Source organism: Trachypithecus francoisi, unplaced genomic scaffold (assembly GCF_009764315.1).
Source record: "Trachypithecus francoisi isolate TF-2019V2 unplaced genomic scaffold, Tfra_2.0 Lachesis_group16, whole genome shotgun sequence".
Taxonomy (NCBI): Eukaryota; Metazoa; Chordata; class Mammalia; order Primates; family Cercopithecidae; genus Trachypithecus; species Trachypithecus francoisi.
Genome location: NW_022681461.1, coordinates 63840972 through 63863653, shown reverse-complemented (window position 1 = coordinate 63863653; position 22682 = coordinate 63840972). Strand labels below are relative to the sequence as shown.

The 22682-nt window shown below is 52.9% G+C and overlaps 1 protein-coding gene across 13 annotated transcripts in view; it reads left to right on the top strand.

Annotated features, from left to right (window-relative positions):
• Positions 1 to 22682, top strand: part of DAB2IP (DAB2 interacting protein) — a 219482-nt gene that overhangs the window by 150692 nt on the left and 46108 nt on the right. Inside the window, exon 1 of one of the 13 annotated variants that reach the window (XM_033237579.1) lies at positions 20910 to 21431. The exons of the other annotated variants lie outside the window; for them this stretch is intronic. Within the exon in view, the coding sequence (XP_033093470.1) occupies positions 21253 to 21431 (179 nt within the window). The 5' untranslated portion in view covers positions 20910 to 21252. Of the gene's footprint in view, positions 1 to 20909; positions 21432 to 22682 lie in introns of those variants that run through there. 13 annotated transcript variants of the gene reach the window in all.

Below are 22682 nucleotides of genomic sequence, written 5' to 3'. Positions count from 1 at the left end.
CTTGGGGAGCCAGGCCACACTGTGCCCCTAGGGCCACTTGTAGGGCAGAGCCTGGTGCTCAGCTGAACCCCAGGTGAGGCAGGAACTGCCTGGGATGCTTTGCTGCTGCTATTGGCCGGAAGCTGAGTTTCATCCCAAACTCAGGTCTGACTGGCTGTGCCCTGTCCCTTGCGAAATATGAACTGCAGCCCTTCCTGGCGAGAGGCTAAGTGTTTATGTGGGCTGGTTGCAGAGCCCAACTGTTTATCCTGCTCAGATTCCATTTCCAAAATAATTCTGCTTAGTTCGTCACATAAACAGCAGAGCCCTGAGGGACTGGCCCTGAGAGTATAGAGGGGATCCATCCCTGTCCCAGCACCCCAGTGTGCTGCCAGGAGACACCAGTGGGCATCCTTTGGATGGTACCTAGAGCTCTACTTTCTTCTCTTGCTCCTGCCTCCTTGGAGGCCAGGAGCCACATTCCTGAGGCCCAGGCATGTGATGGGGAAACAAGTTTCCCAGGTTGGCCAAAGACCAAGATGGGAGCTATTGGGCCAAGGTAGGTATGGTAATTCAGTGCCACACGTTTACCATGGTCAACCCTGCAGTCTCTCTCCCCGCTAAGTCACAGTGGCAGCTTTGCTGTTGTCAGGTTATTTGGTGAATTTCTGTAGCCTCTAATGATGAGTGGTGAGTTGGAACTCTGTCTCTTTTGCTCCTAGCATCTACCAGGAAGACTGTTGCAGTGAAGGCAAGTCTCATACGGAGTTGGGCCTTGTGCGTGTATGTGTCATAGCAAGCACTCATGAAGATGGGCCGGGGTCTCTTGTGAGCCTGGGGCAGCCCCGGGGGGATCTTGCCCTCAGAGAACTCCTCAGAGAAGCACTTTGTACCATAGATTCACCCCTAGGTGATGCTACACAGTCTTCATGGTACGAATTACCAACTTCCACATCGACTCAAGGGCCAGGATCTTCTAAGTGGTGGGACTTTGGGGCAAGCAGAATTCTGGACTCTGAGTGACTTCCTAAGAGTTGGCCTGCTGCGTAGCCTGAATCTTAGGGCAGGTACAGACAGGATGGCAGTGCCCACAAGGCCTTTTTATCCAGCTAGCTAAAAGCCACTCATTGTACTAGCAGAAGTACATTTCTACACATGAGAGGAAACACTGCATACTTTTTGGTGCAGTTTTACAGAAAACTATTTAATGGGTTTGCTGTAGCTACCCCTGGCACGTGGATCCTGAGAATCCACCCCTGGGTAGATTCACTCGGGTGACACACATGTGTTTATCATACCGTGTGTAATTGACCTTAGTACGTGTGCAAAATGGACAGCACACCACTTAGCAGTGCCCTGGGCATCCTGACCTGCCCCCCTTGCCCCTCCTGGCATGTTTACTCCTCCTTACCCATAGTTCTGGCTTCCGTGCCTCACCCTGCCACATGGCAGCCACGTGCCGGGCACTGAGAAGAGGCCCAGGTGAGAGTCCAGTCAGGGTCCTGCCTTCCTGGGACCATTCTCCTTTGAGCACCACCTCCCCCTTCTTTTTCTCTTCCCCTCCCTCTCCAGTCCTGGACTCCCTGCTGTTCCTGGTACAGGGGGAGGGCAGGTACCACACAGTGATGAGTGTCCTGCAAGCTGAGCCTGGGTTGTTGAAACTCCTGGCCCAGAAGCCTCTAGCCTCCAGCCAGGGTCTCTGTTTGGGCCGCGTTGTGACAATCTTGTTTCTGGCATGTCAGGTGTGACCATGCCTTCTGTCTCAATGACTTTCCTTGCTGGTGGTCTCCCTGTGGGGCCGCTGTCCTTATGTGTTGAGGTTTCAGAATGGCCAGGCTCTTGGTGGGGAGGCCCTGGATGGACATGCTGGTGGCCCAGGAGAGAGTGACCTATCCTCAGTCCCTCTCCCTGTGAAGGCAGACTCTCCTGCCTGCCCTGGCAACAGCTCTGCGTCAGCCTGTCTGTGTGGCTGCCGGCAGCCGCGGCTGCTGACTGGCTGCCTTCTCCCAGCTCCCTCACGCCCTCCAAGGTGCTCGCTCACTCACTCACTTGCTGGCTGCTCGCAGCAGCTCAGGCAGCATTCAGGCAGATGGTGCAAAGGAGGCGTGGGTGGGGGTCCTTGGACTCTGCTTGCACATCCCCATGTGTGGGTGAGGTCACCCCCAAGGGATGTCATCAACATACGCTGGGATGGGCTGGGTGCCATTCAAGATCTATCTGCAGGGACAACAAAACCCGACTTCGAGGTCTTAACAAGTCCCTTGGGAGTCTCCAGACTCGAGTCCTTACCCTGTGTCACCCACTCCCCTGACCCACCAGGCCTTGGTCTCCTCTGTTGACCCACAGAACACTGCAGGCAAATGCTGGGTTGAAATTCCAGCTCTGCCACTTGTCAGCTGTGACTTTAGAGAACTTAGCTAACTCTGCAAAATGGGGGATAGTATCAGTTCATAGCATTGTCAAGAGGAATAAATGGGATCTGCAGCTAAATGCTTAGCAGCACCTGGTGAAGAGCAAGTGCAGGAGATGAGTTAGCCAGGATTGTGTCATGGAGTTCCCCGGCTCGTGTTGTGTCCTCTCTGGAATGCCGCCTTCTCTTTCCCCTGTGATTCCTACTTTGATCATACCTATCTTTCAGATCCTAGCTTCTTCTGCTTAAAGCCTTAAAGCTGGCTCTGCTCCCCCACCCCAAGTCCCAGGCAGACTTCAAGGCCTTCACTTTGCTCCCCATCTTTTGTGCCTGATTTCTGTGCTTCACTTTTGGGTCCTCTCCACCTGGTAGCAAGGGGGGGCTTCATGAGGACACTGGATGGGATCTCTTGATATATACATGTCTTGCCCTCACGGGTAGAACAAAGCAAGAATCCAGCTCCTTCCTAGCTCCCCAGAACCTCCGGGCAAACCTGGCTGTGGTCCTCTTACTCCCCCAAAAGTAGAGCAGCTGACCAAGCCCATTCCCAGGGCCTTAGGATGAGAAGTCATAGTAATCCCTTTACAGATGGGCAACTGAGGCCAGGAATGAGGAGGGGACGTACCCAAGGACACGTAAGGAATTGGAGACCCTGGCCTGCTGCTTCTGTGCCTCTCTGCTGGGGGTTGGGGGAGGAGTCAGGCCATCTCTCAAGGAATTCGGGAGGACTTCATAGAAGAAGTGACAGGAGTTGAGACTTGAAAGAGCTTAGGTTCATCGCATAACCACAGCAGGGAAGGGCATTTAGGCAGAGGGAACCCCATGAGTCTAGTGCTCAGAGGATGAAAACCTTACTCTCTTCCTGAAACAGTCATTGAGACTGCAGTGAGAGGTGGGAAAGGGCCTGGAGCATAGGGAAGGTGAGGAATCATTGGGAAGGGCAGGAGCCAGCACTAAGAAGAGGCAGAGATAGAGAAGGTGAGCTGGTCAGAGGCTTGGCCCAGACCTGTGTGTGTGCCAGATTAGACTGGGGGAGGGAGGGCCCAAGGATAAGCATCCCTCTGTGCCAGGTGCTTCGTCTCTTAGTGCTTACTGTGACCTGAGAGGTGTGCTTGTTTTAGAGATGGGAAAACCAGATGCAGAGAGGTTTGGTAGCTTGACCAAGGTCTCATGGGCTAGTAAGAGGCAGAGACAGAATGTGAACCACCAGCAACGTGATTCTCACGTCCTCTGGTGTCCACCACCTGTTTGGGATAGGGTGGCAGCTCCTCTCAGGGCAGGGACCCTGTAGTCTACTTGCCAAGCAGGTGTGGTGGCCATTAAGAGAGTGTATGGCCCACACAGGTTCATTGTTAGGTCCTGGGTATGTGTCCAGATGCACATGGACACCTTCAGTGAACTGGATTGTTCACCAAGCCTGGCAACTCTCTCCCACTAGGCCCTGTTGTAAAATGGGTAGAATGCCAGGCAGCCTACAGCTGGGCAGCTCCAACTCTGGCCTCTGTTGCCCAGCAGCCAAAAGGTGGGGCTCTTGTAAGACCTGAGCCCCTCGCCCCCGTGTCTGGGTCCCATAGCATTTCGGTCCTTACTTCCTTGCAGTTCTCAGGGTGTGGCAGTTGTCTGTGTGCCTCGTTGAATGGCAGATCTCCTGTGAACTGGGCCCAGGTGCCTCTGGCACCTAGCATACAGCCTGGCCCAGCACAGGTGCCCAGTAAATGTTTGTACCATGAACGATACATTGAGCACCTACCGCATGCCAGGTACTGTGCCAGGCCCTGGAATAATTAACTTTGGCATGGCACTTTATGATGCACAAAGCTCCTCCCAGTCCCCTTAGGAGTCTGATTGTCTCAGATCAGGTATTTATCTCCCCATTTTCCAAACGAGGAAACTGAAGCTCAGGGAGAGGAGGGCTGTAGCCTTAGGTCACATCTGTCAGACAGGGAGGGGCAGAACCAGGCCCAGCCACTGCCCACTTCCTGCTCCCTGGGCCATGAGCACACCCTGCAGGCTGACAGCTGTTTCTTTCCAACCCCTGTGAGTGAGAGAGAGAGCACCCTGGCTGGCAGGGAAGCCAGGCCAATAGAGAATCCATATCCCAGGAAGCAGGGCTCCTGGGGGCTGCAGTAGGCACCTGGCTCATCCTCAGGGCTCTACCCTGCAGGAGCAGGGGCCTCCTCTTCCACTACCAAGGACCTGGTTGTTGGGGACAATTGTCTGTGTCTGGGGTAAGTCAGAGGCGGGAGAACAAAGAGAACCCTTCCTGCCAATGTGACTCTGACCTTGAAAACCCTGTGGGGTTTCATTTACTCGAAAGAAAAAGGGAAGAGTTGGTTACTAGCTTCAAAGAGGGGCAGACCTCCTGCAGGCGGGCATTGAGGAAACCTTGGCTTTGTGAGTTATTGCTGCCAAATGTCTCCTTTTCAGTTTAACAAAAGTCCTGGGGATCACTGTCCATGGGCTGGGGAGGAATCCGGCCACCTTTTTTAGAAGGCAGGAAGGTGCCAGGATCACTGCTGTTACTTTGACTGGGCTCTAGGTGGCACAACTTTAGATGTAAAGATCAAATAACAATGGGGAGATCTGGATGCAGCCTGAAGGCTCACCCCAGTGTCTTGCTGCAGGTGTGCCCAGCTGTGGGACCAAGACCCCGGGAGTGAAGGGCATTGTTCCATCTCTGCTGTGGGAGTCTCTCAGGGAAGCAGCATAGCACTCAGGAAATCCTGGGCACCGTGAAGGACTGTGTATTTATTCTTTATTCCACAAACAGTAAGCAAGTCCCTGCTGTGTGCCAGCCACTGAGTGGGATCCTGGGAGGGGGTCTGATGTGTTGTGGGTCCTGCCATGTCCTGCCTGCTGTGACAGTCCACCGCTGTAGTGGCACCTGTGGCCATCTGGAGAGTACACGTTCTGCTAAGGGGGGCAGCAGCCATTGCACCATGGCACTGGGCATTTGGTGGCAGGCCTTTGGATTTATAAGAGAAGCCAAAAATCTAGAGGTTTTTTTGTGACATTTTAAAATTTCACATCTTTAAATGTTGGCATTTGATTCAAAACTTAAAAATGTCAACATTATGTGGGCTAAACAAAACATGAATGTTGACCAAATACAGCTCATACTCTTTAGTTAAAGACCTTTATCTTAAAGGTTGGATAAAACCCACATGGACAGAGGGCAATAGGCAAGGCCTTCCTGGGGAGGGGGCACCTGGACAGAGGAGTGGTGGTGGGAATCTGCCTGAGCATTTTTAGGGCAGTCGGGGACTGGGAAGCCATGGGCGGAACTGATGGGGCCCCGCCCAGTCATGAAAGCCTTGCATGCCCTGGACGTGCAGATACGCTGCAGGCCTGACCCAGGCTGCCCTGAGAGCCTCCAGCTGTGTCCACCCCTCCAGCAGTGTTTACCCAACGTCACATAAATGAGGCTTTGGCCAGGCAAGAGCTCAGGGAAGAAGGGTCATGAGTATTTAAGAGAAACCTCCAGGACACATGATCCTGATCTCTAGGAAAGCTATGGAATGGGGGCTTTCGATCTCTCCAGTGTCCACACGTGCATGTGACCTCCCCTGCCATTTGCGTTTGCTCTCCTGCGGGCCAGCAGCTCCTTCAGGTTCTGGGCTGGGCCAGGAGGGCCTTCGCAGGAACACCTAAACCCTTGAAAGGGGCTGTTCCCTCCTCCTCCTCCTCCTCTTCCTGTTCCTCCCCTGCAGGGGTCTTACATTCTTCAGAGGGTTTGAACAGCTCTGGCCAAAGCCTGTCTGGGTGTCTTCCTGTTCGGGGCCTGCAGTTATGACTTCTCCCTTTTTCTCAGTTTCTCCTCCTATCTGCCACTCCCTCCTTGATCCACCTTTGGGTTTCTTCTAAATGATCACCTGCAGAAATGGTCCTTCAGATTGTCCCAGAGATTTGCCCAGGAAACTTTCATTGAGCCCCTGCTGTATGTAGGGTCTTTGGCCAGAGAGGTGACTGAAGCCCAGGGCCCCCACCGACTGGTGGAGTAGACAGCCACACAGACAGCCAGTGGGTCTGAAGAAGAAACTCGTGTGAATCATGGAGGGAGTGGCAGACAGGGGGAAGAAACAGAAAAAGGGAAGTTATGACTATAGGCCTACCTGGGAGACTGAGGCAGGAGGATCTTTTGAGCCCAGGAGTTCAAGTCTAGCCTGGGCAATGTAATGAGACTATGTCTCAAAACAAGATAAGTTAAAAAAATTGCAAGTATAGAATACCAAATTCCAGGCACTAAGTAAGCAAAAAGTAACAAAACTTCTATGCCACTGCCACCATGGAATCTCTTACCCCACCAAAAGCCACGGTGGACTGTTGGTCGGGGACTTTTTCTGCAGACTTTTCTGTGGCCAATGAAATGATCTTATCTACGTCCCTGTGCCTGGAACAGGCCCCCCAGCATACTCCTGCTTCCTTGGCCTGCAGAAGGGCTGAGGGAGCCTAGCTGCCACGGCCCAGAGCCCTCTCTCCCAGCACCCACAGCCTTTAGTCCCATAGCAATGGGGCTGGGTGGCCCTCCATAGACTGAGTTTGTGGCTGTGGAAGGAAGAGGGCATGGTCTTTTCCCAGCAGTGCCACACAGACTCAGGCCATGGGCTGCCTCAGCCAACAGAGAGGGAGGCAACAAGCAGGCTGGCTGGCCGAGGGCTTTGAGTGCACACAGGGCTCCCCCAAGGGACCCTCGGGATTGAGTTATTTCTCTTCTTGCTCACCTGTGCCTGGCCCTGGGGACAGAGACAGGAATCAGCTGCAGTCCCTGCCTCCCTGGAGGAGCTCCCAGTCACGGGTGGGAGAGGTGCCTGCCACCTGTGATGAGACTGTCTCTACCTACGGTTCTCCCTGCTGCTCAGAACAGGGGACAGCCAGGAGCCAGGTCCAGGGAGGAGTGTGGCCTGGGCTCAGGGGAGCCCTGGAGGAAGTGGGTTGTAAGCTAAGATTGAGAGGAAGTCTCCCCACCCTGGTTTCACCTGATGGGGCTTGCAGCACCTCCTGCTCAGCAAGCAAGGCACTGGGTGGGAAAGAACTGACACCTGTGCAATGCAGACACTTGGAGCTGTTGTTTCATTTAGAGTACAGTGTTTTCTCCATAGAGGCCCTTTGTGGATGAAGACACAGAGCTGGTTGAAGATTGGGCCCGGGGGCAGGGCGGAGAGGAGGGCGCATGGTGAAGATTTGTCTGCTTAGGCTGGGGAGCCCACTGGAGGTGGGGCACTGGCTTAAGGCACCTTGGCGCTGCCCATTGCGGCTGGGGGACCTTGATCAAGGTACTTCATCATCAGTCAAATGGGGCAGGGAGCCCTGCCCACTTCCCAGGGCTTCTCTGCGGGTCTGCCTGACAGTCTTTCCGCCTTGGGAGCAGCAGAGCCTGGGCCCATGTTGGGGATGATGAGGATGTTGATGGTAACGAGGATAGTGACAGGGACAACACGGGGGATTGTTTACTGAGGATTCCCTTGTGCTGGCGCTTGAGATGACACACCCTCGCTGTGTGCTGTGTGTCCTGCCGTCACGGCTCCTCACTGGACCCTGCACTAAGCCCTAGACTTGTCTCTCCATATTCACCCTTGCTCCCCTTTCAGTCCGTTCTCTGCCCAGGACTCACTTGTTATGACTCAGGTTCCTTCCTGTGGACCCTGAGTGGGCAGCACCTGACCGCCTTTCCAGTTGCACTTCCCCCACCCCTCCCCATTCCCTGCCCCAGGAGAGCTCCAGTATACATCTGTGGCCTTGTTCCCTCTTCCTGTCTTCTTGGAACATTCTTTGTCCAGATACCTGTGTGGCTTGCTCCCCCACTTCATTCAAGTGTTAACCCAACCACCCTGTCAAACACAGCCCCCTTCCACCCTCCATTCTGGACCCAGCTCTGCATTTGTCCCCAGCTCTTGAATTCATTTGATGTTATTACATACATCGTGTACTTTTCCCACACTAGACTGCATGCCACATGCGAATAGAACATTTATGTCTTGTACCCTGATGTGTCTCTGGCACCTACAGTAGGGCCTGACAGAAAGTTGGTAAATGAACAAACATTTAATTGTACCCCATAATGTGGACACATTGCTGTCTACATTTTACAGATGGGGAAACTAGGCTCAGAGAAGAGGTGGATTTACTAGCCCAAGGTCATACAGCTGCAGTGGGACAGAACCAGGATTTTAACCCAGTGTCTGTGGCTTCTGAACCCTGTCTCAGCCAGTAGACGGTCCCACCATCTCAGAATCTAGGATGGACAAGAATGGGAGGGGGCCCAAAAAGGTGGGTAGGATTTTACCCTGGGGGTTGAGGGGTGAGGCCAAGGAGGGGGTGAACCATGGGGGTCTGAGAGGGCGAGGGGCAGGTCGGGGACTTCAGTGAGGGTTAGGACAGGGAACCCTTGCAAGACAGTCTCTGAGGAGAGCACCCCCCAGCACCAGCCACTCCCAAAGACCAGCTGCCTCCAGGCTTCTTGTGCTGGCTCTGGTTCCTGGCACGATTTCTGTTTCCCAGAGGAGCTCAGGCCTGGCCCAGCTTCCCAGGGTGGAGAAACACATGGTGAGTGAGTATGTGTGTGTGCATGTGTGTATGTGTGTGTGTGTGTCCAGCCTTGTTGTTCGCGTTACCGTCACGTCTTCTTAATCAGCCTATTTCTGGGAGCGATGACTTCATCTCCTGTGATTCTCGACACAGCCATTGTCAGGCATCCATGGAAAGATTGGGCCTGGCAGTGTCCATATTCCCCTAACGAGCCAGGTTAGGAGAGCCAGTTGGCGGGTCCTGGTCTGACCTGGCTCAGGTGCTTATGGTCAGGTCTGTCTCCAGGAGACTCCACTGCCCAGGGTCACCCTTAGATTTGGCCTCTTTGACCCTGGGGTACCCAATGCAGCAGATTCCAGCCATTGTTTCCTGTGTGCTTCCTCTGTGTATGTTCTGCTGTGGGCAGGGGACAGGGGGCAGGGGACAGTCACACCAATCCCTGCTCTCAGGGGCTCCTGCTGGCTGAGAATGCAAATGGGTCAACAGACCTCACCTTAGAGGGTCTGTGCTTGAACAGAGAAGGGAGTGAGGACTCCACCAGGGCTCAAGGAAGGCACCACTGAGTTGGTTGCGCCACAGGGTGAGGGTGAAGGTTCCCTTGAGGGAGGGAAAGGGCTGTGGGCACGCCAGATAGTTGGGTATCACTGGGCGCGGGCATGGGGCAGCTGTGTGTTGGGCCTGGAGAGTGCAAAGAATAGAGGGGAAGGTAGCAGGAAGGCAGCGGGGTGTGGACTTGATCCTGAAGGTAGCTGGGAAGGAGTTTAAGAAGAGATGGGACCTAGATAGATCAGTGATTTTAGAAGCAAGTCCTTGGCCGTGTGTAAGGGTAGATATGGAAGGGTATGACATTGGGAAATATATACAGTATTTGATTTCTTGACACACAACTCCTGAAATCCTTAGATTCTCTAAAGTGACGTCTACTTATATGCTAATGAGTTGACTGATAGCTGGCAGCCCCTAGGTGGCTTCAGAAAGGGGTCACAGAAAAGACCAAGGCAGGATTGAAGGGTTGGAACTTTCAGCCCACCCCATAGCCCCTGGGGCAGGGAGAGAGGCTGAAGGGTAAGTTAGTCACCAATGGCCAGTGCTTTAATCAATCATGCCTATGAAATGAAGATTTATAAAAACCCAAAAGGACAAGACTTGGGGAGCTTTCAGATAGCTGAATGCTTGGAGGTTTCTGGAGGGTGCCTAGGGAGGGCTTGGAAGCTCCAGGCCCCTGCCCACGTACCTCTACCTGTGCGTCTTTTCATCTGTATCCCTTTATAATAAACCGGCAAACAGAAGTAAATGTTTCCCTGAGTTCTGTGAGCTGTTGCAACAAATTGATCAAACCCAAAGAGAGGGTTATGGGAAACCCAGTTTACAGCCAGTCGGTAGGAAGCACTGGTAAACCAACGCGGGGCTTGCAATTGGCATCTGAAGGATGGGGGGATAGTCTTGGGGACTGAGTCCTCAACCTGTGGATCCGGTACTATCTCCAGGTAGATGGTGTCAGAACAGAACAAAATTAGAAGACATCTGGCTGGTGTCTGCTGCCCAACTGATCGCCTGCTTGGTGTGTGGGGACCACCCCTCCCACCCGTACCACATCTGATGTTGGAAGTGTTCTGCTTTGTGAGAGTATAAAAGGAGAGAGGAGAAACTTAGTTGGGTTTTTTCTACAGAACGTGTCTGGGATGGGAGGAAGAAGCTGGCGGCTGAGGGCTCAGCCCTGTATTCCCCTTTATCTTCAAGGGGAAGGATCTCTTTCCCCACCCTACTCCCTCATACTGTACTTCAGGAACTGGTGCCAAGGCCAGCCGAGCTCAACCAACTGCTAGGAGCTCAGGTCCCCACCCTGGAAAGCTGGTGGGCTAGGGACAGGAGGTGGAGAGGAGTAGGGATGTGGGGTGGTCTCAAAAATATTTTGCTGCACTTACTGCAGGCTTATGTATAGCTTTGCCTGGAGGCAGGGGGACAGTTGAATGAGTGCCAGCAGGATAAAGCGCTCTAAGGGGTGATAACTTGTGTCCTGCTCTTGGCCTGGATGCTCATTACCCCCTCACCTCCATTCCCCATCTGGGGATCCCTTGGGCCCCACCTTGGAGCAGAGACACTGATGTAACAGTTGAGGCTCCTGAGCTGCTCTGGCTGCGGTGCATCTGCTTCCCAGCATTGTGGCCTCCAGCAGGTGACTTGCTCTGTCATGAATTTTAGTTTCCCTCTCTGTCTGATGGGGACAAAAAGTGTAACCATTTCCTAGGATACTTGTGAGGATTAACATGTGTTTTAAGAGGGAGGCTTAGAAGAGTGCCTACACATAGAGGTGCCAGCATGCCTTAGCATGGCAGTGGGGGTGTGGCAAGGGTGAGGTCAACTGTCTTCACCATAATTGCCAAGGCTCCCTTAGGATTCAGAAAGCCAGGGATCAGGGGAGTGAGGAGGTGTGATGGGGGGCCCAGCAGAAGAGCTTGATTGGTGGAGCAAGAAAGAGACTGGGCCCTCCTCTCCACCACTTTATGACTTCGTCTTTCTGGGCCCAAAGAAATGATGAGAAAAGGAATGTTGGGGGCCCCCATTGCCGGGGCAGGTGAGGAGCTAATGTATCTGTTAACACTTGTGTATTTCCTTTTTCCTCACAGCCGAGAATCAGCTGCTTGCCTCTCTCTTGGGCAGGCATCCAGCTGGGAAATGCTTTGAAGGGAGCCTTCCCAAGCTGAGGGTAGCCAGGCTCTCCCACCTCCATCTCCTTCTCCCACACAGAGCTCTCTGCCTTCTCCCTTGTCCCTGAGCCACCACCCATCATCCTTTGCATGCTTTAACTGTTCCAGCTGCTCAGTGTTGTCTTTTTTTTAATAAGAAAACAGTCCAGTTCAGCAAACATTTCATAAGTACCTGTTGTCTGCCTGGGTCTTTTTTGGGCTCGGGGCATACAGGGGATGGTTAAAGTATCAACCCAACTATCACTGGGGAGAATATTAGGGAGTTGTTTTGAAAGATCTGAGTGCAAAAGCAGCGATCCCAGGGTGCGAGGCCCTGGGTTCTAGGCCCTTGTTCTCCTTTCTTCCTGTGGGACCGTGGACAACTTATGGTACTTCTCTGAATCTCAGTTTCTTCAACTCAAAACCCAGGTCAGTCTGTTGATGCCCCTGGTTCTAAGAGGCATGCTGTGATAAGTTTTGGAGTAACTTACCCTGTGGGCTCATCAGTTAGAGAGGTCTCTGTGAACTCCAGTTTCAGGCCATAGTGAGAACAGCAGACCCCAGAGGGAGGAGTCTGGTCCAAGTTTGAGTCCCATTCCACTGCAACTTGCTAGTTGTGTGAATTTGGGCCTGTTCCTTAACTCAAAAACTGGGTTTCCTCAGATGTGAGGTAGGCATTGTGATATGCCTGTCAATAGGGAACTCACGGGTCATATTAATGTTACTGAGATCCTCTTAGATACAGGGCCTGCTCCATGCCAAGAACACATCCCCAACGCTCCAGAGCTCCTTGTATCAGAGAGGGGCATTAGTGCCCAACTTCAGAGGAGCCAGTGAGGGTGGGGAGGACTGCAGCTGGCCCAGGAGCTCTAGAATGACTCCAGATGGGCTGGGAAGGGGCTCCTTGATTTCAACATGCACTAGTGTGGAATTCTATCTTGCTTTATGAAGAAAATGTTTGCTAATGATATTGATAGTGTAAATGAGATTTGGGGAGGGGGGATAGCCAGGGGAAAGGGTTATTTAAACACACTTCAAAGAACACCCTATTCCAGTATTTAAGCAGCATCATTTGCATATGTAATAATTGTGCTAATTATGGGTGGCCTCATCTGTTAACAACAAGTTTGCCTGGTTGCGTTACATTATTGTAATCACCCAATCATAATTCTCTGGCATGCTTTTCACTAAAGATAACAACAATAGTAACAGTGCCTGTCATTTTTTAGTCCTTTGCTCTGTGCCAGGCTTCCTCCCAGGTACTTGACAGTCATCAGCTCATTTAATCTTCACAACACCTCTGTATCCCAAAGATTCTTATCTCTTGTGTACAGAGGATGAAATTGAAGTACAGAGAGGTTAGGTAACCTTCCTGGGCTCACACAGCCAAGAGCCAAGGAGGAAATGCCAGCTCACAGGCTCTTTCCACCAGGTGGCACTACTCCTCTGGGGACACTTGACATGTGTTCTCACCCTTTATCTCTAAGTCTTCTGTTTCTCATTTGGTCCTCTCAGAAATCCCCATTTTGCTGAAGAGGAAGCTGAGACCCTAGGAGAGAATTTGGGGCTGGGCAGGAGGTGAGCCCAGGTCCCCTTAACTTTTAGGACAAAACCAGCCCCAGCATACCCACCTGCCTTCCTGCAGTAAGGGATGGGGGGGCAGCAGCCCCTCCATGTTCTCCTCTGAAGTTTTGAAGGAGTCCAGCCTTGAGGAGGAGGGTGCCCCTCACCTCTGCTATCAAGTGGGGTAGGCCTGGCCTCTGCATCAAAGAAATTATAAGTCAGTAAACAGGTGGGAGGACTCTAGCACGTCATTAATTGCTTTACATACGTTGTCATTACATCAGAGGTAGTATATGGATGGCTGGTGGCCAGATGTATCCCACAGACAGGTTTCGTTTGACCCGATGGGGTAGAAAGGTTTTATTGTTTTGTTGGTTTAAAATCAGTTACCAATACTAAAACATTTACCTTAACTATTCACCTGAAAATCTAGATTTCTGGCTTCTTTTAAAACAGATGTGGCCTTAGAGGCCTACATTCCTATAGAGCAAAGAATTGGTTTCTTCAGTTCACCTCAGACTCCTTTTCTCCCTGGAAGCCTCCTCTCAGCAACCCTGGGAGGTGTGTGGGTGTGTGTGGGGTTGTAGTGTTCCTCTTCTACAGATAAGGAGCCTGGGGCCCAGAGGAGACCGGCTGGACCACTCCAAAAAGCTGTTGGTAAGGTCAGGACTTGAACCTCCATCCTCATCTCCACCCTGTGTGGTTCTCACTCCACCTTGCTGCCTCCCAGCCATGTCAAACCCCCACGGGCCGCCGAGGAAAGAAAGAAACTTTTCACAGGCCTAATGACTCAAAAATAAACAACAGTAAGCCTGAAGAACTGTTCCTATCTCCCTCCTCTCCCTTTCCACCCTTCCCAAGGCCGGAGGGGACATGGGAAACCTATTCATTTAAACTCAATTATTTTCTCGAAGACAGAATGGAACTGAATTGGGTCAGCGGCTATATTTGCTGTGCTCAGCTGTTTTCCTGAAACAGCATCACCCACCGGGTCTGTTGCTGGGCCTTGCACTGCTAGGCTCACCAATTATAGCTCCATATTGGTAGCCATTCCTTGGCAAGCTTGGCTTAGAAAGAGAGGAGCCAGTGAATGGAACCTATCACCCTCTCCTTTTTCACCCAACAGGCTGCAGGAGCAGGGTCCCTGGGCCAGTGTAGGTCCGGGCTGTGGTCACCACCTCCAGGGACCTAGGCTTCAGGTATTAGACATTTAATGTCCAACACCCGTCTGTAGGGGAGGTACGTCTGCAGCAGAGTTTCTGCAGATGAAGAAACCAAGGCTTAGAGAAATGAAGTGCTTGTTGGAGAGGCAGACCTTAGAGTCAAACACAATTGCCTTTCTAGCTGTGTGACTGGGAGCAAAGAACCTGACTGCCTTGCTCCTCTGATCCCACCTGTGTAAAGGAGGCATAATTTGACATACCTCACAGGGCCGGGCTGTCCGGTTGTAGATGGGTTGCAGTGTATATGCCAGCAGCCTGCCCAGGGTTAACCCTCCTGGCAATGAGAAATGGGCACCATGTGCCAGGCACAGAAGTTGGTGGGGACACAGATCTCTGAAGAACGATATGCTTGGACATCCTCCTCTCCAGATACCTTTCCTGATTCCCTGCTCCCAAACTGGAAATGCTCCTGCAGTCTCTCTAGGCCCCGTATTGGGCCAGGCCCTGCCCTGGACACATTTCACCATATTTTCTGGGCCCACAGCCTGTTATATATGTTTTTTGTTTGGTCTTAATATTTGTGTACCTTCCCTTCTCTACTAAACTACCAGTTTCCTGAGGACAGACCTTGTTCACCTGTTTGGTTCCTGGTGACACTCCCTTCCCAGCCGGGTGGCCTTGTACTGGTTGTTTAATCCTGGTGCGCACGTTTTCACATCTGTAAAATGGGAACATTGATCTCTCCCTCTGGCACATGTCATGGCGAGGAGGTTAATACCACACATGGCAGCATTGTGCCAGATGGCTGTACGGAATGGAGTCTAGAGAAACATTGGGAGGAAACCAAAGCAGAGGCTGCCCCTCTGCCATCCTTGAAGTAGGGAATATCTAAGGGAGTGAGGCATAGTGGTTATAAATGCTGTCTTGTTATAGAATTGCTGTCTGGTTACATGGGGAAGTGGGAACAGAGTGGTGGCCAATGGGCCTCTCCTCGTCTTCTCCAGCTTCTTGCTGCAGAGGGCTGGACTTGCCCCAAGAATGGACTGTTCTGGCTTCACAGTAATCTCAGATTGCTGGGGCTGGGGCTGGTTGGAACCTACCCACAACCACTGACCTCCAGGCACCCGGGTTGCAGTACCTGGCATTAGATCTCTTCTTTTGGCAGCCATGGGGTCTGGGTGTACAGCAGGATCTCCCTGCATTACCCCACAATATTATTGCTGGCCTCAGGATTGGGGAGTGTTTAGGGAGACTTGAGTTCCCTGACCTTTCAGGAAGCGTGCATGTGAACATAGGTATTGGACCTAGTGTAGACATGGTATGGTGATGGCTGGGCCCTACTCTGGTGGGGTGGGAGCAGGACTTGGGGACTAAGCAGCAAATGACCTAGCCACCGACACAGAAATGGCTCTGGTGGGAGCCCAGCTAGTGGCACTGGACTCTCTGGGGGCCAGGGCTGAGGGCACTGCCCAGGTTGATCCCGGCATCTTGTACAGCAGAACCAGCAGTCACAGGCTCATAAACTGTAACCATCCTCTTTCCGTTGCCTCTTGGTAGCATTCAACCCCTGGCACACTGTGCTGGGTGTTGCCTAGCACTTGGCACTGTGACAACCAAGAAAGAAAAATGCTGACCGGCCGGGCGCGGTGGCTCAAGCCTGTAATCCCAGCACTTTGGGAGGCTGAGACGGGCGGATCACGAGGTCAGGAGATCGAGACCAGCCTGGCTAACACGGTGAAACCCCGTCTCTACTAAAAAAAAAAAAAAAATACAAAAAACTAGCTGGGCGAGGTAGCGGGCGCCTGTAGTCCCAGCTACTCGGGAGGCTGAGGCAGGAGAATGGCGTAAACCTGGGAGGCGGAGCTTGCAGTGAGCTGAGATCCGGCCACTGCACTCCTGCCTGGGCCACAGAGCGAGACTCCGTCTCAAAAAAAAAAAAGAAAAAAAAAAAGAAAAATGCTGACCATGTCTCACTACTTGTTCGAGTAAATTTACTCTATATTTTTTAGAGACGTCGCATGGGTGGGAACTTACTCCCACTAAATGTTTTGATGGAAACATTACATTTTTGGAGTGAACATGTGTCAACATCACTGTGGGGGAAAAGGTTCCAGGATTCTCTGCCAGCCGAAGTCATCGCCATAAGACACTGGTTGGGGGCCTGGCAGGTGGAGATGATGTGACCGGGCTGGTAGTGGGGCAGAGGTAGCCAGACGGCGGGAGTCCAGCTGGCTGGTCTGGAGGGAGAAGGGGGTCTGAGCTAGGGGAACTGAATAGGTGGTGAGGAGGAAGGGAGTGGGGAGGCTGTGGGCTGACGATGTAAATTCACCACCCACACAGCTCAAAACTAGGTGAGTGGGGAGCTTGAGGGGCAGGAACAGCGAGCAGAGGCTCTGAAGTGTTGAACACTGGTAACTCAGACCCGAGGGACAGTCTGGGCCAGATTGTTGAGGGTCCTAGAATCCCAGCTCCCACCAGTAACTAGCACTGTGAGCTTGGGCAACTTTTCCAAGCTTTCTGTGCTTCTGCTTCATTTTTACTAAAAGGTAGCATGGATACCCACAGCTTATGGCTCTTTGGAGAATTAAAGGAGATAATGTCTGTAAAACACATAGCAGGTGCCAGGACACATTTGCTATTTGTTGGTGATGATAAAGCCACACAAGTATAGATGTGCTCACATAAATTAACAGCTGGTGTACTGAAACTACTTCCTGAGTTGGCCCTCAATCTAATACCAAGTTTGTTTTCTCACGTTCAGCAAAGTACAACTGGTCCCTTCAGAAGCCCTTGTGGTCTCTTGTACTTTGTGGTACAACTGTGGTCTCTTCAAAAGCCCTTGTTCATGAACAGCCAGGCCCTGGGCTGACTTTGCTACAGGGCGGGCATCCCTCTCTGGCCTTGTACCTGTTTTTGTCCTACAGACGGATCCTGAGGCAGTTGGTGGGTTTTAGCAGCACTCTCCTTTAGAAAGAGCCTCTGTCGTCTGCTCAGCCTCTAGAAAGAAGAGATGTTTCCTCTCCCAGAATTTATACATCTCTCCCCACGGGATGTACAGGTGTTGCCTGGAGGTATTCCTTGACAGTCGTGGCCCAAACTCTTGTCACTCAAAGAAATGGAAAGCTTTTTGAGGGGGAAGGGTCCCAGACTTCCCCAGAGAGCCTAGCACAGTTGCTGAGGACATCTTCAGATCTGAAAGAAGGTAAGATAGGAGCATCCTGAGCTCTTTGGAGAAGACTGCCTGCAGTGTGTGTTTCTCCATCACTCATGTATGGAGTCCCCTAGGCCCTGAGAACCAGAGATGAACAGACCCCAAGGAAGGCCTGGCAGGGTAGGCAGCAGTAGCCAGGAGAGGGGAGTCAGACCAGGAATTCAGGCAGAGAGAGGGAGAGATTGTGCACTTTCCTGTGCCTGCGGCCACTGGGAAGGCTTCCCTCAGGTGGGGGCAGTTGAGCTGGGCCTTGAAAGGTGAATGAAAATTAGAAATGGGGGCAGGAGGAGAACCTCATGGAAGCAAGGGTGTGACTGTGGGAAAGGCAGGGCGTGCACGCGGAAGGGTAAAAAAGGAGGCAGGCCTTGTGACTATTCCCCGTGATAAGGATCATGTATAAAGGTGAGGAGTGTGCAGGGACAGGTAGGACCTACTGATGGGCGAGGCCCAAGGCTCTGGGCTGCTTCTTTGGCCGCGGGAGATGCTGAAACCAGGAGTGACTGGATCAGGGCAGCCTCTGAAATTCCCCCAACTACACATGGCCAGGAATGGTCACTGTGTACTCTGTACTTTTATGTGTTACTAAAGATGTTGCTGAAAGGAGCCTGCAAGCGGTGATGCAGACCTCTGAGCAGGGACTAGGAAGGAGGGCACAGAGAAAGTGACAGCAGACGGCTAATGAGGGTAGGAGACCCACTGGAGATGGACATATGCTGACCCTCAGATGCAGGCTCATTTCTTGTTAGCGCGTGACTTCTTCCTGTGAGAACTGTCATGCAGAGGCAAAGGCCCTGTTATAGGGCCCTGTTTTCTTATAACAAGATATTATAACAGTGTGGATGAATCATCAGGGGATGGCTTCTTGCCTGAGGGAAATCTAGGAGGGCTTCCAGGAGGAAGGAGTATTCAGATTAAGGAGGGAAACAAGAGGGGACTAGTAAAAGGTGCAAAAACAGTTGTCTAGGCGTGAGGCACACTTTCAGATGTAGTTGGGTGAACTTGAGCAAATGACTTAGCTATTCCAGACTTGATTTCATCTATAAAGTGTTCGCAGTATCTGCCTTGCCTGTTTGTTGCCATGATTATGAAATCAGTGGGAGCAGACCTGGCTTGTAGCCAGCACCCTGGAGGGCGGTGATGCTCAGAGGATACACTCTGCTTTCGCCTTCCTTGTTGGCTTGGCTGCTCTGGAGCCAAAGTGGGCTTCTCTGGCCGCAGGACCTCTCTGAGACTCTATCTTCACCTTTCCCCTGCTAGGAAATTTTATTAAGACATTGGATAAACAGATGACAGCTCTGAGGGAAAACTCAGAAGGAAGGGGACAGGACACACTCTAAGTGTTCTTCTGGTTGGCAGCCTTTTAGGCAGTAGGGGGAGCTGGATAGCTCTTTGGGCTTTGGAGGTGTGGACTGATGCAAATGTGGGCAGACAGGTGGTGTTGGATCGCCTGGCCTGTGTGCACAGCAGAGCTGAGCCTGGAGCCTAGGGCCCAGTAGGGGATGGAATGAGTCAGGGACCTTTCAGGCTGGGGGCTGCTGCTGGGGTCACAGTAAAACCTCTTCACCAGTCCTGCAGTAACCCCAGACGGTACCCTGCCTGCCTGTACACAGTAGGTGCCTGACATAGCCTGCAGCTTAGTAGGAGCTCAGTAGTTGTTTGCTGAAACACCGGAGCAGGCTGCAACTGCCAAGGACTGACCTGGGGTCTGTGATGCCTTAGGGTGGAGGATGGGAGGAGCTGGGCAGGACCTAGGTAGGACTCCAGGGGGTGGCTCTTGTTCTTCCACTGGCTTCTGTTCATATTTACATCAGGAGGCTGTGCAGCCTCGGGTTCCTGGCCTCAGCTGGATTAGCATCTCTAGCTGGTGGCTGTAAGGGAAGGAGGTGTGACGGTATGATACCCTGCATGTGGTAGAGACTCAGTAAGTGGATACCATTGCAGTGGCTTCTCTAGTGGGGTGGGCAAAAGGGTGACCCCAGGCAAAAATACCTGGTTGGCTGGGTGTGCCCTTCCCCTAGGGGTTTTTGTTTCGGTGAGGGCCTGGTAAGTGACCCAAGGATGAATCTCCAGGCCAGCAGGTGGGGCAGGGGTTTGTCTGCCCACAGGCTTCTGGGCGCACTCAGGAACCTGGGCAGCTTACACAGCTCACTAGCCTGTCTCCTCCTTGGCTGCACTCGACCTTTCCCTTCTGTCCTGCTGGACTAGCCAGGTGCTTTCCAGAAGAGAAAACCCGGGACTGCTTCCTGGGAACCCAGTGCCCTTCCCATCTTAGGCAGTCTAGTCCCAAGTTGGGGTGGGGAGTCAGGTTAGGGGATCATGGTAGGCAAACCCCTGGCCTTGTCTGGACCTCAGTTGTGTTCACCTGTTAAAATGTTTGAATGGAAATGTGGGGAAGGGAGAGTCTTTGCCTTGGTTGGGTCTCTGGGCTGTGCTGGTCTAAGCCCAACGAATCCAGGGTAGGGCCAGCGGGACCGAACTGGAATGCGCCGCGGGAGCCAGGCCGCGGGCGAGTGAGGGACTGGCAGGGCCGGTGGGGACCCAGACTCTCACGAAGGTAGGGAAGGGGTTGCAAGGCAGAGGGCCCCGAACCTGCGCACCAGGGCCTGCGCGTCCGTCCCCCGCTCCCCGCGTGCCCGATGCGCAGCGGTGGGTCGCTAGCGGGAAGTTCCTGCAGCTGGGGGCAGCTGGCCGCGGAATGTCACCCGCTGCTGGGCCTCGAAAGGGCTGGGCCTGCTGCTGTGGGGTCGGTGGGCGGGCCCGGGCTGGGGCTAGGTGGCCGCTTCCGGGCTGGACAGGGTTTGGGGCGTGGCGCAGCCCGACATTAGTCCAGATTGCTCTGCCAGCGGTGCTCGGGTGAGGTTACCTTGGCGCGCCCCCAAATCTTTTGGTTCCCCTGCTCCTGCCTTCCACCGCTCTGGCTGACCTGGCTCAGACCAGCTTGAAAAATGCATTCATTCAGTACATGTGTAGAGTGCCTACTTTGTGCCAGGCTCTGGTTCGAGGTGTGCTGGGCTTATCTTGGCGTGCAGGTCCCTGTTCTCGTGGACTGTACATTTTCATGGTGGGTAAAAGAAACAAACAAGATGGCTTAAGGGTAGTTCTGTGGAGAAAATGAAGCAGGGTGGTAACTTGGGAGATGGTAGTTGCCCCTTTAGCTAAGAGATCAGGGAAGGCCTCTTCCTGGGACGGGACTTTGGGTCTGAGACCAAAAGGAGGAACCAGCCTTGCCCACGGAATGGCAAATACAAAGGCCCAGAGGCGGGGCTTGGGGCAGGAGATGACCTTGGGTGGAGTCAGCATTTTAGGGGAGGAGCCTGTTGGGACGGCTCCTCCCTCTTTCCTGACCCAGAGCTCTGTGCTCAGGCCTGCACCCTGCCCAGAGGCCCTTGGAAGGAGACTTGCGGTGGCTGGAAGCCATAGTTTGCGTTCAGGAGTATTTCTCGTCTTCTTGGACCTGGAGGTTGTGCCGTGTGGTTACCTGTATGGAAGACTGTAATTTTCCACTTGTTTCCTGAAGGACACGGAAACCTTTAGATGTTGTCATCACTGTGTTTGTTTAAGTCATGTTTGAAATTTCAGCTTGGAAGACACAGGTTCAGCACGTGCCTTTCGGGAAGGGCAAGCCCTCCTAGGCTCACCTCTTAGATGCCGGCCCGGCCGAGAGTCCTCCTAATCTGTCCAGAAGAGGTGCCTGGGTGAGCACCACCCTTGGGAATGGGCCTCTGTGGCCTTGGACTTCTTAGTGACAACTTCGGCAAGATCCTGGGCCGGGCCGGAGGGGCTGCTCACTGGAGACCTGGCCATCTTTGGAAGCCAGATCTGGCTCCAGAGCCTCAGGGGTTGCAAGTGCCCAGAACCAGGTCAGCAGAGAGGCCTGCGCTCCCACCACAAAGGTCTGTTTGAAGTTCTGTGGGAGGGAGGACAGACACCACAAGGAAACTTCCTCCCCAGTGGGTGGGTCTCCAGCCAGGTATGGGGTCAGACAGGCTTTGGATGGGAGTGGGTTGGGCTGGAGGGTGAGGAGCTGTTTCTCCAACAAGGGCTGGTCCCAGAACTGAGTCCTCAGTGGACAGGGCTTGTTGGTGTGCTGTGAAAGTGCAAGGCTTGGGGGACTGAATGGGGGACTCCCTCGGACATGGGAGGAAGAGTGAAGGTGGGGACTGGGGTTGCTAAACTGGCCCCTCCAGGGAAGCAAGCCCTGCCCTCCTGGAGCTTCCAGCCTTTAGGTGGGGAGGTGGGCTGGGGAGAAGCTTTAGGGCGCAGCTCAGAGAAGGCCAAGCAGGCAAGGTTGTGGGGCACCTGAAAGGTGGGCATCCAGCAGCCTGGCTGTTGACCTAGGCTCAGGGAACCAGCATTTGGTTAGATGGGCTGTGAGGAATGGGCCTTGACCCTAGGCTGTGGGGCTAATGAGGGCCTTTAGCCAGAAGTTCCCAGCGCAGGTGAGGGGAAAACTGCCGGTGCCCCTGTGCCCTCGCACTCTCCCAGCCCTGCCTCTCCAAGACAGATTTAACAATCCATGTCTGTCTCTCTCTCTCTCGCTGTTAGTATTGCAGGAGAGAAGCTTTACTTCTAAAACTTTTATTGATCCATACACTAATAAAAAGTAAAGGTTTTTTTTTTCTTCTTTTCTGCTAGAGCAAAGAATATCAGAGCCCTAAAACACAAATTTGTTTTCCTCCTCCCTAGATCTGGGAGGGAGGTGTGGGTTGGCCTTGTTCAGATCTAGCCTCTTCAAGAAGCCTTCCTAACTTCTCAGGCCTGCAGTCATCCACCTGTTCCCCAGCAGTTAAACGAAACTGCCACCTGTGCCTCTGTCTGACCCCAGAAGGCTGGGGTGTCACAGAAGCTTTCCTTCCCACCTGAGGCCCCCAGGGGTAGGGAGAGACGCCATGGGAGGCATTCAAGACCTGGCTCTTGATTTCATGTATGTCTCTCAGGGTTTGGGGTTTGGTTCTTTGGCTGCCCTAGTCTTTGTTTTTGCATCTTGATTTCATCAGGACTTACTGAGCTCTTGCACCGTGTCAGACCCTCTCTTAAGACACAGAAATACAACACATAGACCTTGGCTACACACAGCTTACCTTGTGACAGGAGAGGCAGATAAGTAAGCAGAGAAAAAAAGTGATTCCCGATCGAGTGAAGTT